This window comes from Chlorocebus sabaeus, chromosome 20, assembly GCF_047675955.1.
Source record: "Chlorocebus sabaeus isolate Y175 chromosome 20, mChlSab1.0.hap1, whole genome shotgun sequence".
Lineage (NCBI taxonomy): Eukaryota > Metazoa > Chordata > Mammalia > Primates > Cercopithecidae > Chlorocebus > Chlorocebus sabaeus.
The window spans coordinates 13,233,695-13,253,220 of record NC_132923.1 but is presented as its reverse complement, the minus strand read 5'-3'; the positions used below and the strand labels follow the sequence as shown (position 1 = coordinate 13,253,220).

The window sequence follows — 19,526 nt, the reverse complement described above, 5'->3', positions numbered from 1 at the left end:
AAAAAAAAAAAAGTTAATAAAGAAGATGATGAGTTACACTATTAAATTGTAATGCCAGCTGGGAGCAGTGGCTCATGCCTGTAATCCCAGCACTTTGGGAGGCCGAGGCAGGCGGATCATGAGGTCAGGAGATCGAGACCATCTTGGCCAACACAGTAAAACCCTGTCTCTACTAAAATACAAAAAAATTAGCCAGGCGTAGTGGCACATGCCTATAGTCCCAGCTACTCAGGAGGCTAAGGCAGGGGAATCGCTTGAACCCGGAAGGCAGAGGTTGCAGTGAGTCGAGATCACGCCATTGCACTCCAGCCTGGTGAAAGAGCAAGATTCCGTCTCAAAAAATAAATAAATAAATTGTAATGCCTTATATCACATCCGAGTATTTAAATGAGTTAACTTTCAAGCTGTTAGTTTTTAAAAAGACCTTCAAAGCCGCTAATGGTATTGTTGAAAAAGTGAATGTTATACACTGAAACTAATCATTATAACAAATCTTCAATTTATTTGAAGCAATTCAGTTTTAAAACTTTAAGTTACAGCAGTCACAGAAAAAAACAGGAAACAGAAACAATAAAAGAACAATCAGGAGTACTGCAAATTTTTTTGTTTGTTTTTAACACTGTCATGGCTTTATTCAAAACACAGTTGCACAAAAGTATTAACTTCAAAGTTTTTAAGGAGATTCTTGAGGAACTTAACACACTATATACATACTGCCATACAAAGAGCATTAAAATAGGACCGAAAACTTCTACAAAATATAAAACCCACCCTTACTTATTTGCATGAAAATACCACCCACAAAGCTAAATAAGTCTTAAAAGTTATCTGGAGGCTCTAAGTGTTGTTTTCAAACCAAAGTACTCTAATTTTGATTGCACAGTAAGATGATTGATAAGAAAGTCAATATATAGATTTCATTTTAAAAATAAGTATTTTGTAATCTGGCATAGTATGTAACGAGAATTGTTAGGAACTAAAATAGGGAATTTCAATTTTTAAAAGCAGAAGAAAAATGTTAGTTTTTTGGGGATTCCAATCCCCTCACTAAACTTATCCCAAGTATTTTATTTCAGTCAGTTGTGTAACTTTTTTAGTTTCTCCACAAGTAACATCATAATTTTTACTTTAAAACACCAAGTCATACATTTTACATTGTAGAAGCAGTAGCAGCAGTACTATACTCAATATTTAAATATGTCCCAGTATAGAAGCATAACTTCAATTAATTTGCTGACACTAATTTTTTTAAAACTTACAAATATTCAAAACAAAGGGAAAAAGTTTTAGATAGTCAAGATTTAAAAAGCCATTGCTTTGAACATGGAGCCTCAATAGCAAAAGAGGAGATATACTTGTATACTCATTTTATTTAGTAGCCATGTAAGGAAACACACACTTATCCCAAATATTTTTCTACCTTGATAGACATCCACTTGAAAACAAATCTTAATTTTAATGTCGATTTAGTTTCAAATACTTTTCCAGCTGCCTAGTACATTCCAATTAATGCTATTATTATATCTGGTAATGCTTCAAAACTGGGAATTAAAGGTTAGAAATACTTTGCAGAGTGGTATCCAAATCATTTGAGAAGCCAACTTTAAAATTTGACTTTAATGTCTTATTAATTATCAACAGGCAATTGTTCTGACTTTTAAGAAACACGAACACTGCTTCCAAAAAGCACCCCTGCTTTTCTTTCTTCATACTACTAATATTGTCTTAGATGTTGTGAACCAAGAAACATTTATGGTAAGCAGAGCTTACTGCATAAAACTGTATTGATAATATATTCTTATGTCAGAAAATACTCAATTTCTTCCACTTCATTTATTTAAAACCCAGACAGGACTAAAAGGTAGTTGAGGTATAAGACTAAAGGTTTTCCTGGGTTTCACAAGTTTCCCAACTTTCTTTTGAGAGAACAGGAGGGAGTGAAACAAGAAGGGAAGGTGATCATAAAGGAATTGCTGAGAAGAAAAAGAATGTGCACCTAAAAACAAAACAAAATAAACAACCATCGGCATGTCATGATTTGCAGCCTGACAAAAGGGCTCACCTGCATGTCTCTGGACTTAGTATAAGCAATTTTTCCTTCAAAAATAAAATCTTATCAGTCACCACTAAATCCATGAACCCTATTACTGAATAGAACCTCCACAAAATCCATGAACTATGTTGCTGAATAGAACCTTTACTATTCTGCTTCTATTTTCCAAGTTACTTGTGACAAAAAAGCAACCACTCTTAGTCAAAAAAAAAAAAAGTAACTGCCTTCAAACTAAAGATCCCTGGATTACCTCTAAAAGAATAACCAACTTACCACTCAAGAGACTACTGTCATTTTATATTATAGCAAACTGTAATTTCAGTTAATTTATAAATAAGGAATGAAATGCACCATACTACACCTGTGTAAAAGTGATGTTTTAATTATGGGCTAAAAATGACTAATACAGTAAGCTTGAATTTAAAAAATTAAGTCTAAATAAATTGCTAGGGAATTCCACAATGGGAGTCAATGAAAATTTTTCTCTACATACAATATGATCATTAACAGACTAGTTCTTATTTGGAATGATAAGGCAAAAATAGTAAAACCACACTTTTCCTATAAAAAGTTACACATTATCTTCTGTAGGGATAGCTATCGTACATGAAGAAACAAAGATGTGATCACTCTATTGAACACCCAGAAACATTAGAGAGTCTGGTCTTAGAATGATCTAGTCATCTTCCTCTCCATCATCTTCAGCATCTCGTTTCCTCTTCTCCCCTCGAAGACCTTCTTCTTCTTAACGAGTGGAAGGAAAAATGCAAAATGCTTAATTTTAACAAATGAGGATTGGTTACATTACAAAGTTTTGAATCTTAGTGAAAAGTTAATGGCAGGGCCTAGCACGGTGGCTTACATCTGTAATCCCAGCACTTTGGGAAGCTGAGATGGGTGGATCACTTGAGGCTTGGCCAACAAGGTGAACCCCCATCTCTACTAAAAATGCAAAAAATTAGCCAGGCGTGATGGCGGGTGCCTATAATCCCAGCTATTGGAGAGGCTGAGGAAGAATTGCATGAACCTGGAAGGCGGAGGTTCCAGTGAGCCAAGATTGCGCCACTGCACTCCAGCCTGGGCAACCGCCCACAACTTTGTCTCAAAAATAAATAAATAAATAAATAAAAGTTAATGGCAGAAGAAAATTGGCCAGGCAAGGTGGTTCACGCCAGTAATCCCAATACTTTGGGAGGCCGAGCCAGGCGGATCACTTTAGGTCAGGAGTTGGAGACCAGCCTGGCCAATAGGGTGAAACTCCCATCTCTACTAAAAATATAAAAATTAGCTGGGTGTGGTGCAGGCACCTGTAGTCCCAGCCACTTGGGAGGCTGGGGCAGGAGAATCGTTTGAACCCAGGAGGCAGAGGCTGCAATGAGCCGAGACTATGCCACTGCACTCCAGTCTGGGCGACAGAGGGAGACTGTCTCAAAGTAGGGAGGGAGGGCAGGTGAAGAGAGGATGAGAGGGAGGGAGGGAGGAAAGGAAGGTGGTAGGAAGGAAGGGAGGAAGGGAGGGAGGGAAGGAAGGAAATTATAATTCAAGTTTCCTCTTTGAATTTCTTTAAATTTGAGTAGGTTGAAAACAGACTTAACAGGCTTAGAAATCCATAATCATTACAGTTTGCTATGCACCCTTGTGGCCATATCATGAAGTACAGATTAAGAAACTAAGGGCTTGACATCAATGCAAGTGTTAGTACATTTTAAAAATTATTTTGAGGCTGAGTGCAGTGGTTCACATCTATAATCCTAGCACTTTGGGAGGCCAAGGCAAGAGGATCAGTTGGGCCCAGGAGTTCAAGACCAGCCCGGGCAACAGTGAGACTCCCTCTATACAAAAAATACAAAAATTAGCAAGGTGTGGTGGTGCGCACCTGTAGCCTCAGCTACTTTGGAAGAGGCTGAGGTGGGAGGATTGCTTAAGCCTGGGAAGTCGAGGCTGCAGTGAGCTATGAATGCCCCACTGCACTCACTGCTGACAGAGACCCTGTCTCAAAACAATAAAATAAAATAAAACAAAAATACTGGTTGGCCATGGTGGCTCACATCTACAATCCCAGCACTTTGGGAGGCTGGGGTGGGCAGATCGCTTGAACCCAGAGTTCAACACAGCCTGGGCAATATGGCGAAACCCCATCTCTACAAAAAAAAATACAAAAATTAGCCGGGTGTGACGGTGTGTGCCTGTAGTCCCAGCTACTTGGGAGGCTGAGATGGGGGAATCACCTGAGCCCAAGAAGATTGAGACTGCAGTGAGCTGCGATTGCACCACTGCACTCCAGCCTCCAGCCTGGGTAACAAAGTAAGATTCTGTTTAAAAATATATATATATATTTATGTATATGTATATTTTACATATATATATTTTTATATATATACATATATAAAAATTTTTAAAGGCCTAGAAAACAAATCTAAAAACAGCATTAATTATCTGGAGTTCAACTGCTCCTCTCTTGTAAGATAAGAATTCACTCTCTCTAAAATGACACTCTATAAAAATAATAAATTCAGCTCAAGGTTCCATTCATCTCTTCATTTGTTTTTAAAATAAATGTTATAAGCTGTTTATTTATGAGTTATGAATTAATGAGTGCCCTAAGACAACTACTCTTAAAAAAAAAAAAACTTTTATAACTTTGAAGGCACTCTATGATAAAGCAAAATCAAAGGGATCAGTAAAAATTTACATTATAGGCTCATTCTTTAAAGTGTATGAAATATAAATAAAGTGTATAAAAAATAACTATGTCTTTAATTTTAGAATTTGTTTATGGTTAATGTAACTCACCCTCCTCTTCCTCTTCTTCCCCTTCTTCAACATAGTCATCATCATCTTCTTCATCCTTGAAATTCAAATATTCAGTTGAGAATTAAAAAATCATATGGATTTTTCACTCTTTCTTGTAATATATTCCAACAAGAGCAAAGAAACTTGGTTATTCTGTGTTTTGATAACCTCTGCCATTCTTATAAAGGTCCTTTTTAAAACCTAACTAAAGAGCCAGGTGTGGTGGCTCATGCCTGTAATCGTAGCACTTTGGGAGGCCGAGGAGGGCAGATGACCCGAGGTCAAGAGTTCAAGACCAGCGTGGCCAACATGGTGAAACCCCATCTCTACTAAAAATACAAAAATTAGCCAGGTATGGTGGCAGGCGCCTGTAATCCCAGCTACTCAGGAGGTTGATACAGAAGAACCGCATGAACCTGGCAGGCGGAGGTTGCAGTGAGCTGAGATCGCGCCATTGCACTCTCAGCCTGGTAGACAAGAGCTGAGGCTTCATCTCAAAAAAAAAAATTCTAACTAAATCTCTAGGTTTTTTTTTTCTCTTTTCCTTTTGTTTTTTTTTTTTTTGAAATGGAGTTTCGCTCTTGTTGCCCAGGCTTAAGTGCAATGGCGTGACCTTGGCTCACAGCAAACTCCGCCTCCCGGGTTCAAGCGATTCTCCTGCCTTGGCCTCCCAAGTAGCTGGGATTACAGGCATGCGCCACCACGCCCAGTTGATTTTGTATTTTTAGTGGAGACAGGGTTTCTCCATGTTGGTCAGGCTGGTCTCAAACTCCCAACCTCAGGTGATCCGCCTGCCTCAGCCTCCCCAAATGCTGGGATTACAGGTGTGAGCCACCACGCCCGGCCAACTGCCTAATTCTTGTATCAGAGATCATTCTTATACAATCAGTTGAAACAAAGCATCTCCATACCAGAATACCAGTAAGCTATAAGGAGTAAAAGGAATAGATGAGATAGCAAAAATCATAAAAAAAGAACACAATGAAAATCAGGAAAAACTGCAGACTAAACTGAAGAAGGAAAGACAAGAAAAAAAGGGGAAGATTGAATATGGCTTTTGTTGCAGAATTTGTTCATTAAAAAAAGAAGAGGTGGGGCCAGGTGCAGCGGCTCATCTATAATCCCAGCACTTTGGGAGGCTGAGGTGGGCAGATCAACTGAGGTCAGGAGTTCAAGACCACCCTGGCCAACACAGTGAAACCCTGTCTCTACTAAAAATACAAAAAATTAGCCGGTGTAGTGGCAGGCACCTGTAATCCCAGCTACTCAGGAGGGTGAGGCAGGAGAATCGCTTGAACCCAGGAGGCAGAGGTGGCAGTGAACCGAGATCGCGCCATTGCACTCCAGCCTGGGCAACAAGAGCAAAACTCCATCTCAAAAAAGAAAAAAAAAAGAACACTTAAATTTCTGTTCTTCATTATATATATAGCTCCTAACCCACCAAGACCCCAAACAAATATAAATCCTGTTTTTTCCATACTAGTTTCATCAGAAAATATGTATCATTGATTGTTGATATTATGTATCTAACCAATGCAAAACTCATTAGAACAAATATTAACAATTCCCAGTCTAAATAAGATATGTTATTTTTAATAATAAAAAATACTTTAAATTATGAGTTTTTCAAATGAACTTCAATTTAACATTAGGAGAAAATAACTAACCTAAACTCCTAGGGGCTACAGATAACTTGTTCTAGTGAACTGACATTTCCCATGAGCCTACCACGGGCTAGTCAGTGTACTAGATGCTGAGATCCAAAGGTGAGTGGCACTCCCCTTAAGGAGCTCACCACTTAGCAGAAAGTGGCCAAATGATTTTACAAGTGTCTCTAGGCAATAGAAGCCTGATCATGATTCAGAGGTAACACATGGAGGAGTGACTGCCTAAGAAAAAATATAGAAAGCTTCAGTGATGAGTCAACTGCAGAGTTGGGTTTGTAAAGATAAGAGTTCACAAAGCATGATTTGGGTGGTGGTTACACAAGTACATGCATATGTAAAATTCCATGGAGTTGTAAATAAAATCAGTGCACTTCACAAGCTTCACTCGGCAAAAAACAAAAAGTTCATCAGAGGCTCATTTCAGAAAGCATGAACAACGTATTCATAAACAGCCATAAAGGTAAAATAGCTTGGTGTGATCATTTAATTTGGAATCAAGGGAGATGAAGCTAGAGAAGGAAGCAGGGGCCGAGCATGGTGGCTCACACCTGTAATCCCAGCACTGTGGGATGCCAAGGTGGGCAGACCATTTGAGGTCAGGAGTTCAAGACCAGCCTGGCCAACATGGTGAAACCCTGTCTCTACAAAAAATACAAAAATTAGCCAGGCGTGGTGGCGTGTGCCTGTAGTCCCAGCTACTTGGGAAGCTGAGGTCAGAGGACTGCTTGAGCCTGGGAGGCAGAAGTTGCAGTGAGTCAAGATCGCACCACTGCACTCCAGCCTGGGCAAGAGTGAGACTGTGTCAAAAAAAAAAAAAAGAAGAAGAAAAAGAAGAAGGAGCAAAGGCCAGAAATGAAAGGCCTTGTATGTCTTGGGGGCAAGAGGGAAACATTAAAGGGTTTCAAGAAGACTGATGTATAATCACATTTGCATTAGATTAAACAGGCAGCACTGTGGAGAATACTCCTAAGTGGTGATGCTATATTCAGAGAGACTATAAAGTTACTACAGAAGTATAAGCAAGAGATAATTAGGAGAAAGAAACTGAAGTTTTCTTGAGTGCCTATAATGTGCCAGGGACTATATTCTTTACATAGATTATCTTGTTAAATCCTTAATCCTATGAGATTGATATAACCTGGTTTTTTTGTTTTTTGTTTTGAGACAGAGTCTGGCTCTGTTGCCCGAGTTGGAGTGCAGTGGCGCAATCTCAGCTCACTGTAATCTCCGCCTCCTGGGTTCAAGTGATTCTCTGGCCTCAGCCTCACAAGTGGCTGGGACTACAGATGTGTGCCATCATGCCGAGCTAATTTTTGTATTTTTGGTAGATATGGGGTTTCCCCACCCATGTTGGCCAGGCTGGTCTCAAACTCCTGACCTTGTCATCCACCCGCCTCGGCCTCCCAAAGTGCTGAGATTACAGGTGTGAGCCACCATGCCTGGCCTAATCTGTTTTATAAATGCAGAAAACTGAGGTTCATAGACATTTGTAAAATGTTTCCACCATACCATGCCATTGAGGCTATAACAGATTTGAAAGTTATCTGGGAGGTAAAATCAATAGGTGTTTATGATTACCTGGATATAGTTTGGGGTGGAGGACAATGAAAAAAAAGACAGGCAGATAGACATATATGCACACCCACAACTTAGAAACAACTGTCAGACTGCTACAAAACACACGTTATATAGTATTTGGTCCTATGCCTAGAAATTAATTTTCAGTGCAGATAAGAAGTGTGTATTCACCTGAATTTCTTCTTTCATTAAGTATGAGAGGCCCACTTCCTCTTCTCCCTCTCCCAACTCTGAACCTGCTTCATCTTCATCTTCATCTTCATCCTCATCCTCATCTTCCTCTTCCTCCTCCTCTTCCTCATATCCTTCTGGTGGACCAGCTTCATTTTCCTCTTCCTCTTCATCATCTTCATCTCCATCTTTAAAAAATCATTTAAAGATGAGTAAATTGACTGAGCAAATGTTTCTTCCTAGGATGTTGATGCTTTTTACCCTTGTCCAATCACTTCAAACTTGTAACCTGATAGGTGGAAAGTAACTCAGAGAGATTTTTTTTTTTTTTAAGATTTCTGTTTTACAACATTCCTAGTTATTCCTACAAACCATATGCGAGAAGTATGGCTTCTAAATACTAGTATCCAACATATATATATAGAGTCTCATGAAAACATTGCATGCACTAAAGTTTGTTTTACTTTGTGAACACTTCAAAACTTGCTTGTGAGATGCTGGAGAGGCTGCAGAGAAAAGGGAATGCTTATACACTGTTGATGGGAATATAAATTAGTTCAGCCACTATGAAAAGCAGTTTGGAAATTTCTCAAAGAACTAAAAATACAACTACCATTCAACCCAGCAATCCCATTACTGGGTATATACCCAAAGGAAAGTAAATCATTCTACCAAAAAGACACATGCATTTGTATGCTCACCACAGCACTATTCACAATACCAAAGACATGGAACCAACCTAGATGCCCATCAATGGCGGACTGGATAAAGAAAATGTAGAACATACACATGATGGAATACTACACAGCCATAAAGAAAGAATGAAATAATGTCCTTTGCAGCAACATAGATACAGCTGGGGGCCATCATCCTAAGTGAATTAATGCAGAAACAAAAAACTAAATACTGCATATTCACACTTATAAGCAGAAGTTAAACACTGGGGACACAGGGACATAAAGATGGGAACAGACACTGGAAACTTCAAAAGAGGGGAAGGAGGGTGGCTGAAGAACTAACTATTAGGCACTATGTTCACTATTTGGGTGACAGGATGAGTAGAAGACCAAACCTCAGCATCATGCAATACACCCTTGGAACAAACTTGCACACGTACCCCTTAATCTAAAATAAAAAAAAAAAAAACCTGCTTATCTATCATTTCATCATTTTGTAACAGTGTTTATCCATCAAATTTCTTCTTACAATGAAGAAGTTTTCACTCAATAATAACGAGCAGTATCCCATCACTAACAGCTGTTCTGTCATCCGATCTGTCATCCACTTTTCTAAAACTGTATACTCACAATCTAATTCTAGAATATTTTTCTTCCCTCAAAAAGAAATTCCATACCCATATGCAGTCACTCTCCCATTTTCCTCTCTCCCAGCATCGAGCAACCAATAATCTACTTTCTGTCTCAATGGATTTGCCTATCCTGAAGTTTCTGCCTATTCTGAACCATATATATATGGTTTTTTGTTTGGTTTTTTGTTTTGTTTTTGAGACAGAGTCTAACTCTGTCACCCAGGCTACAGTGCAGTGACACGATCTCAGCTCACTGTAACCTCTGCCTCCCAGGTTCCAGCAATTCTCCTGCCTTGGCTTCCCATGAACTTGCCATATAAATGAAGTCAATCAATACGTGGCCTTTTGTGTCTCTCTTCTTTCACTTAGAAGAACATTTTCAAGATTCATTCATGTAGCATGCATCAGTACTTCATTCATATTTATGGTGGAATAATATTGTACTGTATAGATAAATCACATTTTTAAAATCTGTTCATTGGGCCGGGGCCCAGTGGCTCACGCTGGCTTTAATCCCAGCACTTTGGGAGGCCGAGGTAGGTGGATCACGAGGTCAGCAGTTCGAGACCAGCCTGACCAACATGGTGAAACCCTGTCTCTACTAAAACTATAAAAAAATTAGTTGGGAGTGGTGGCGGGCACCTGTAATCCCAGCGACTTGGGAGGTTCAGGCAGGATAATTGCTTGAAAACGGAAGGCGGAGGTTGCAGTGAGCAGAGATTGCACCACTGCACTCTAGCCTGGGCAATAAGAGCAAAACTCTGTCTCAAAAAAAAAAAAATTCCATTCATCAGTTGATAGATACTTCGGTTGTTTCTACTTTTTGGCTATTACAAGTGGTTCTTTTTTTAAAAAAAAATACTATTTAAGAGGTTGCCACTTTTACTGGGTGTACAACTTTCTACAGATATAAAATTTCACAGAGCTTCATGTTCTAATAGTCATTAAATTCCCTGAAACTATAGGAAATATAAAAGAAGAAATACTGGCTAGAGCTACGGGTTTTTAATTTTTTTCTTGTCTTACTAATATCTTCTTGTGGATTTTTTTTTTCAAACCTAAATTTCCAGGCCCAATCTAATTTGCACAGCTAGAGCAGAGGCTATAATAATGACACACTTATGAGTATTAAGAATGATTACCCTCATCATCCTCCTCTTCAGAGTCCGGTGCTTCATTATCCTCCTGATCAAATCCATCTAAGTATGTGATTTGCTGCAGCAGTTCAAAAATACTTTCTCTATAATCTTCCAGGTTTGTGATCTCACAGTTAAACAGGTCAAGACTTTTCAAATTTTTAAGATTTTGCTGGAAAAGTAAAGTTAAAACTTACATTCAAGATTTAAAATACCATGTTTTTTGTTTTGTTTTGTTTTTGTTTTCGAGACGGAGTCTAGCTCTGTTGCCAGCTGGAATTCAGTGCCGTGATCTCCGCTCACTGCAACCTCCGCCTCCCGGGTTCAAGCGATTCTCTTGCCTCAGCCTCCCGAGTAGCTGGGACTACAGGTGTGCACCACCATGCCCAGCTAATTTTTGTGTTTTTGTTTTGCTTTGTTTTTTTTGAGATGGACTTTTTGCTCTTGTTGCCCAGGCTGGAGTGCAATGGCATGATCTTCAGCTCACCACAACCTCCGCCTCCTGGGTTCAATTCTCCTGCCTCAGCCTCCCGAGTCGCTGGGATTACAGGCATGTGCCTCCATGCAGCTAATTTTGTATTTTTAGTAGAGACGGGGTTTCTCCACGTTGGTTGGGCTGGTCTCAAACTCCCAACCTCAGGTGATCTGCCCGCCTCGGCCTCCCAAAGTGCTAGGATTACAGGCGTGAGCCACCGCGCCCGGCCTAATTTTTGTATTTTTAGTAGGGATGGGGTTTTACCATGTTGGCCAGGATGGTCTCAATCTCCTGACCTCATGATCTGCCCACCTTGGCCTCCCAAAGTGCTGGGATTACAGGCGTGAGCCACCGTGCCCAACCACATCATTTCTTTTTAATTTATGATTCAGAAAATATACATTTGAAATTGAGAATGATTTTTGTATTTTTTGAGTTTTATAATGAAGGATTATTATATCAAGCACAGCCAGCTCACCTGGCTAATTTTTTTTAATTTTTTATTTTTGTAGAGACAGGGTCTCACTATGTTGCCCAGGTTGGCCTCAAACTCCTGGACTCAAGCGATCCTCCCACCTCTGCCTCCCAAAGTGCTGGGATTACAGACATAAACCACTGTGCCCAGCCTCCAATCTTTTTTCAAAATCAGAGCAATAATTTTCAGCATGTCACTTTTTCTTTTCTTTTTCTTTTTCTTTTTTTTTTTTTAAACGGAGTTTCGCTCTTGTTGCCCAGGCTGGAGTGCAATGGTGCAATCTTGGCTCACCGCAACCTCCCCCGCTGGGTTCATGCGATTCTCCTGCCTCGTGTCACTTTTTCTTTTCCTTCCCTCATACCAGGAAAGAAGGGGGCAAATAATAAAATAACTCAAAAAATAATCAAGAAGTAAGGAAAAAGAATAAAAGGTTTAAAAAAAAAAAAAAAAAAAAAAACCTGGAAATTTTAAAACCAGATAGTCAACTCCTGAAGTTGATGATAAAATAAATTTCTCATTGATTTAAAATTTCATCTGAATATTTTAGTCTAAAAGAAACGAAATCAGTAACTGCCTAGATCATAACATACAAAAAATTCATAAGTTTTGAGTTAAATAGAAATTAATAGACACAAACAAATCTCAGAAAATTTAACCAAAAAAAGCAAGTCCAGAGACAAAACCGTTCCACTTACCAGAGCTTCTACTGTACTGAGATCTTTTATTTTGTTTCCACTCAGATTGAGGTAGGTAAGATTTGGACATTTCTCTGCCAGGACTTCCAAGCCTCCAGAAATTATGTTATCACTAAGCTCCAACTATACATTCAACATAGGAAGAAAACAAAGAATGGTAAAGGTATCATATCAAAGTTTTTTTTTTGAAACGAAGTATCACTCTGTTACTCAGGCTGGAGTGCAGTGGTGCAATCTCCACTCACTGCAACCTCCGCCTCCTGGGTTCAAGCAAATTCTCCTGCCTCAGCCTCCCAAGCAGCTGGGATTACAGGCACCCGCCACCACACCCAGCTAGTTTTTGTATTTTTAGTAGAGATGGGGTTTCACCATGTTGGCCAGGCTGGTCTCGAACTCCTGACCTCAGGTGATCCACCCGCGTCGGCCTCCTAAAGTGCTGGGATTACAGGCGTGAGCCACCACACCTGGCATATCAAAGATTTTTAAAGTATATCAAAGATTTTTAAAGTATATCAATTTGAAGAAAAAAAAACTGTCATTCTCTCTGGCTTCAAGAAACTATCACTATAGATCATTAATTTCCAAATTCCTTTCTACATCTGCCAAATAATGTATTAGAACACCTCCATAATGGGCTCTTAACCCAGCTTGGATTCTAGTTGTACTACATTTGGATTTCATGATGTAGAGAAAAATATTTGGTATATATTAAATACAAATTTATATTATAAGGCAATTTCACTATTAGATTTAAATTTCTAGGCCAGGCACAGAGGCTAACTCCTCTAATCCCAGCACTGTGGGAAGCTGAGGCAGGAGGATGACTGGAGCCCAGGAATTTGAAATCAGTCTGGACAACATGGTGAAACCCTGTCTCTGCAAAAAATACAAAAATTAGCCAGGTGTGGTGGTGCATGCCTGTAGCCTCAGCTACTTGGGAGGCTGAAGTGGGAGGATGCTTGAGTCCCAGAGGCAGAGGTTGCAATGAGCCAAGATCACACCACGGCACTCCAGCCTGGGTGACAGAGTAAGACCCTGTCTTAAAAATAAGTAAGTAAATAATTTATAAAAGCAGTATTAGAGCTGATTCTCAAAATCCTATATAACTTTTTCTTATCTCTAGAAACTTAAAAACTTCTAATTAGCAAGCAGAATAGTATTCCATTTGGTCAAACACTAGACATAATAGCCATGACATTAAATCATGATGCTTCACGTAAATGCCAACTTACTTTTCGAAGTTTATTTAAGCTGGGAAGCCGGGCCAGTGAACTTAGTTCCACATTAGCCATACTCAGAAATTCTAGTTCTTTGAAAGTATCATTCAGGCCTTCAATTTCCCCATTTACACACAGGCAATTATCAAGGACTAACTCTGTCACCTGTAAGAGGGAAAACATTAATTAATGATTCTTTAGTTTGTAATCTGTTTAGGTAGAGACCTGGGTCTTGACACTCTGGAAATGTAACTATTAAAACCACCAATCTCCAGTTTGATTGCCTATCAGTTAAAACAAAACACAACACAACAAAAACCCCAGCAATCCCCTTACACAAGTCCTTTTCATTTCCCCCCAAAACTGATATACAATCTAAAGTCATCACTATAATCTTTTAAATTTCTTTTTTCCTTTTTTTTCCTTCTTTTTTTTTTTTGAGATGGAGTCTTGCTCTGTTACCCAGGCTGGAGTGCAATGGCACGATCTCGGCTCACTGCAACCTCCAACTCCTGGGTCCAAGCAATTCTCCTGTCTCAGCCTCTCAAGTAGCTGGGATTACAGGTGCATGTCACCACTCCCGGCTAATTTTTTTGTATTTTTAGTAGAAACAGGGTTTCGCCATGTTGGCCAGGCTGGTCCTGAACTCCTGACCTCAGGTGATCCTCCCCCTCGGCCTCCCAAAGTGCTGGGATTACAGGGATGAGCCACCTCGCCTGGCCATTTTTTCAATTTAAACTTGGACTAAAGTTCAATGCCTGCTTCAAATCACTGATACATAAGAAACAAACGTTGAAGAAGTTCCCATGTGAAACCTGTTTCTGACCCTGATAAGGAGGACTCTCAACATCAGAGAATATATTTATGCAAAGAGGGGGTACCTGAGCTACCAGGAAAAGATTCAAGTGAGCTGCCCTAAAACCTACAAAAAGCGCCAGGCGCAGGGGCTCACGCCTGTCATCCCAGCACTTTGGAAAGCTGAGGCAGGTGGATCACTTGAGGTTAGGAGTTCAAAATAAGCCTGGCCAACACAGTGAAACCCTGTCCCTATTAAAAACACAAAACTCAGCCAGGCATGATGGTGGGCACCTGTAATCCCAGCTGTTTGGGAGGCTGAGACAGGAGAATCACTTGAACCCGGGCGGCAGAGGTTGCAGTGAGCCAAGGCCGCACCATTGTGCTCCACCTTGGGCAACAGATCGAGACTCTATCTCAAAAAAAAAAACCTACAAAGAGAAGAAACTGTTTAATCACTTTTTCAGTTTAAAACCCCTTCTCTTTGGTTGATAAATACCATCATAACTCAAAAAAGCCTCCTTACCCTTTATGAAGAAATGTTAGAAAGCTCCTCTGGCAACAGCCCAGAGGGTGTTATTGGTTCTCACATCCAGGCCAAACAGTATCACCCAAAACAATACATTCTTAACAAAATGTTATTTCTCCCTACCACTCTGGTATAATAGCATTTCTGTGCACTTTTCCCCATTCCTCAAGGAATGGGGCTGAATTCCCTATTAGGTAAGAGTTTGTAGTAACAAACTTCCTGGTGTGGGCCTGAATGGACTTAATCTTTAAGGAAAAGGCCGAAGATCCTGGTTCTCTATACCCAATGTGAAAACCTGTTTGAGGTATCCGAGGGCTAAAATTTGACAACAAGGAATGCCACCTTCTCTATTTGAATACGATTTTGACATAATTATTTCTGTTGCCAGAGAGAGCATCTTGAGCTCCGTTTTGAAGACGTGGAAACTATGGCCCAGAGAACAAGAATGGCTTGCCTAGAGTCACACTTGGTTTGCCGCAGGGCTGTGAATTGGTTCGTCTTCACTCCCCATTTAGTTGAGGAGTGGGGGCTACTAGATTTGGTGTCAGAAAACCAATTCCTGCACTTGCGTGAATCATTTCACTGCCCTGAGACTCCGTCTGCTAATTTGGATTCTAGAATAACACAATCCACTTTACAAGTGTGTAAGGAGGAAAGTAAATAACAAACGGGAAAAGTGCTTTGTAAACTGTCTATACAAATGTAAGAGACCGTTATTACAACACAGAGGAAGAAGCTGAAAAAAGGCAACGTCCTGTACTCCCAAAACTGGCAAAGAAATTACTACAATCACTAAGTGAAAGAATCCTGGCGGGGGAGGCGGGGGCGGGATTCAATTTTCCAACCCAAGCCACCAAAAAGTATTCTAAACGTGTGCTTGTGAGAGACAGCTTTTCAAGTTTGATTTTGTTTTTTCCCTGAAGCCCCTAAGAATAAGTTCTAGAAACTTCAAGATCTCTCCGGGATGACCCTAATAGCAAGCAACTGTTTCCCCTCCCTGGCCCCTGCCAATTTCAGAAAACAGGCACCTTAAAAAAAAAAAAAAAAAGTCTTAGTTGCCACTCCACACGCCGTACGCGAAAGCCCAGACAGACCCTGCTCATCCTCTATGCGGGTCTGCACAGACACCACCCCAGTTATATCCTTCTATCGATCGGTCGATCCAGCTACAGACAACTCCCTTACATTCCAATTCTAGGGCTTCTTTCAGCAAGACAGATGCTTTCCTCTGCGAGGCTCCCCGCTGGCCACCAGCCCTGCTCTCGCGACCTGCCGCTCCGACTGACGGGAAACCCCACACCGGGCGGGGACTCCCCAAGGAAAAAAGGGGTCGCCTCCCAACCCGCGTTGCCCTCGCGCCTTCGCCCTGGGTAGGTGAGGCCGAGGAGGCAACCGCGAAAAGGAGGCGGAAACGCCTCCTGCCCGACCCCAGAAAAGTTGACCGCGACCCGCCTCATGTGGCCCCTCCCAACCCCGTCTCTTTAACTAAGGCAACAGCAGTGAGAGCGCATCATTTAGTTTCGGCGAACCCATCTTTAAAGCACGAAACTACTACGTCCCTTATGTTGAGTTCTGTGAAACCGTCTCCAGGGATCAAATTCAGAGTTGCGGCCACACGACATGCCACATATCGTTACACGGCGGGGGAAGAAGCGGATTACGCCTCCCGTCCCCTCCCCACCTCCGGTCACTGCGACGAGTCCCCAAACTCGCCCGCGGTCAGAGAACCCGCGGCTGACCCAGATTCCGCCGGGCCGAGGGCGGAGGGCGGAGGGCGGCGCGCGCGGCTTCCCGGAGGAGTGGGCGCCGCCGGAGCAGACAGTGCGCGGACCCTGAAAGCGACCCCAGTCCGCGCCCGTCGCGACGTCGGACGCCCAGGGCCTCGAGGCCGGGGGAGCCCACCCCCCAAAAAGATGAGTTGGCCGCACTGCAGAAAAGTTGGACTAACTTCTCAGGCGCCGATGGCTGCGGCAGGGGCCGAGTGGGACTGGGGGGTCGCGTCCCACGCCGCTGGCCCTCAGGAGGAGGAGCGCCGGGAGCGAAGCGGCAGAGCGCCCCCACCAGCCCGCTTCCCGCCCCCACGAGGCCAAGACGCCCGACTCGATGAAAGCCGAAAGGAGCTAAGCCCCCATGCACACACAAAAACGCCCCTAGAAACTTCAACCCTTCGCCATTTTAAGTAGAAGATTTTAATGATTTAAAACTTAAAATTAAACATTTCCCCAACCCTAAACCGGGGGGGCGGGGGCTAACTTATTACTCCATCCCCGCACACCCACCCAGGACCACCAGAAATCCGATCCTCAGAATACAGGACTGATGGGGAAGGGGTGGGGGCTGAGTCATCTCACCTCCTCCGGGGCTCTGTTCCTTAACTCCAGGTTAATCTTCTTCTTCATCTCCATGTCCTCCTCTTGCTCTTCAGCTACTACTCTCCTTCTTTTCCCTTTCCTGCCTTTCCCAATACCCCCAACCCAAAATTTTTAAGAGATTTAGAAATGAATGAAAAGGAACGCAAATATAAACGCCCACTACCACCAGATAGGTGTGGGGGAGAAAGAAGAGAATAGCAAATGGAGTCCAAGAGTTGGGACTCTAACTCAGCTGCCCCCACCTCCTTGTCCACACACTAGCGCGCGCACTCACACGCACGCACGCGCGCACACACATACACACACACATACACACACACACACACACCCGCAGTTCCTTCCCCTTCAATGGCTGCTCAGAGACTGAGCCTCCATGACACGGCACCGCCAACCCCCTGGCCTACACTCCACCCACCTCCCAAACGTATTGGTTGATTCTTTAGCGTCACATTATTCCATTGGGCTAGGTAAATGTCTATCAGTCTTCAGGGAGGACCTGGACCAGAAACTCCGTATCTATTGGCTACGATCAAGGGCGCAGTTAATTTTGATAGGTCCAGGAGGGTGTACGTCCGGGAGAAATGATTTTGAATCCCAGCACCCCCCCTATTTTTCTTTATGTAGTTGGCGCGCTTTCCCTAGGCACTCGGACGGTTTTGTTGTCTGTTGGATTTGGTTTTTAGTTTTTGGTTTTTTATTCTGTTGTTAGTGTTAAAGAGGGAGAAAGCATCCTTCCGTGCCCAAGTTGCGATACTGATAATTCACCACACGGCATGCACTAGCTCTTGGCCGTTTTAAAAGCACAGCCTCTGCTTTGCAGCCAAGGTGTACAGCAACGTGCGCATCACATTAAAAAGATGCCTTGGTGGCATTGTCCTGCTGGGGTCAGGCTTTTCACAGAGGCTGACCTTCCGTGATGCAGAGCCAGGGCCAAGATTTTAAAGATGGTAGTTTAACACTATAGAAGACAACAATTTTGAAAGCAGTTGGGTGAAGTATGTGAGTTAATAATATTTAAATAAAACTATCCTGGAGGAATTGTTACTGAGTTAATTTTTGCTGTAATAAACACTAAGACCTTGGAGGGAAAACAACGCTGGCCTAATGAAAATCAGACATTAATTAGCATAGAAATGGCACAGCAATGCCTCTCTAATTTCCCTTTGGTTGGTTTCCATGGAAATCTGTAGGTAAAGTGTGCTTTTAAAAGTGTTTATCGCTTCTTCTCTGCCTTTTGGCTAAGATCAAGTGTAGGATCTGTTCTTAACAGTTTAATATCTGATATATTTTCTATCCGAGTCCAATATATTAAATGGATTTGGGGAGCAGGAAGACGCAATAGGAGCTTTCTTGTTCACTTAACGCATCCACCTGGTATTACAGTACCTCCAGGAACAGTGCACCCCCTCAGGGGATTAAAATTTAGTGTTCAAGACAGAAGAAGGAAAAAAAAAAACCAGTTTGTCTATGTGGGATGGGATATGAAAGAGTGGGATAATAATTATCTTTTAGCCGGGTGTGGTGGCTCACACCTGTAATCCCAGCACTTTGGAAGGCCAAGGCGGTGGGATCACCTGAGGTCAGGAGTTCGAGACCAGCCTGACTAGTATGGTGAAACCTCGTCTCTACAAAAAATACAAAATATTACCCGGGTGTGGTGGCGGGCGCCTGTAATCCCAGCTACTCCAGAGGCTGAGACAGGAGAATTGCTTTAACCTGGGAGGCGGAGTTTGCAGTGAACCGAAATCGTGCTATTGCACTCCAGCCTGAGCAACAAAAGCCAAACTCTGTCTCAAAAAAAAAAAAAAAAAAAAATTATCTTTTAAAATTTTGTCTTGAGGGTCTTTTTTCTTAGCTCTTGCTTAAATTCTATCATTCTTATTGCCTTACATCTTTCTCAGGATAAATAACTAAATAAATTCCAAATGATATGGGGAAGCAGGTGGAAAGTGGGGGAATTAGTCCCATACCTCCCAGAACTGGTTGCTATTTTTCCTGTTTCTAAGGTTAGAGATCTTCGGCTTTCCAACAGAATCCTCACAACTCCACCTTCCCTACTCCACCCCCAACAGAGACACACTGCTCCTCAAAGAGGATTACATTTAAAATGTAAATGCTGGCCGGGCACGGTGGTTCATGCCTGTAATCCCAGCACTTTGGGAGGCCGAGGCGGGTGGTCACCTGAGGTCAGGAGTTCGAGACTAGCCTGGCCAACACGGTGAAACCCCTGTCTCTACTAAAAATACAAAAATTAGCCGGAC

General features: G+C 41.9%; 1 protein-coding gene and 1 non-coding gene across 3 annotated transcripts; one reads left to right on the top strand and one right to left on the bottom strand.

Annotated features, from left to right (window-relative positions):
- Positions 1 to 482: 482 nt before the first annotated feature.
- Positions 483 to 17,664, bottom strand: ANP32E (acidic nuclear phosphoprotein 32 family member E). 2 transcript variants are annotated; one of them, XM_008019236.3, is made up of 7 exons: positions 17,245 to 17,664; positions 13,585 to 13,734; positions 12,353 to 12,475; positions 10,714 to 10,879; positions 8,263 to 8,450; positions 4,847 to 4,901; positions 483 to 2,797 (listed from the first exon to the last, which is right to left on the bottom strand). In XM_008019236.3, exons 1-7 carry the CDS (start codon positions 17,296 to 17,298, stop codon positions 2,730 to 2,732), a joined length of 804 nt encoding a protein of 267 aa, XP_008017427.2. In that variant the 5' UTR covers positions 17,299 to 17,664; the 3' UTR covers positions 483 to 2,729. The 2 variants fall into 2 exon arrangements, with proteins under 2 accessions (XP_008017427.2, XP_008017428.2); XM_008019237.3 differs by having other exon boundaries at positions 483 to 2,794; positions 17,245 to 17,657.
- An 819-nt stretch (positions 17,665 to 18,483) lies between these two features.
- On the top strand, positions 18,484 to 18,673 carry LOC119624506 (U2 spliceosomal RNA). Its single transcript, XR_005240681.1, has one exon. It is a non-coding gene; the product is annotated as a U2 spliceosomal RNA (small nuclear RNA).
- The last annotated feature ends 853 nt before the right edge of the window (positions 18,674 to 19,526 follow it).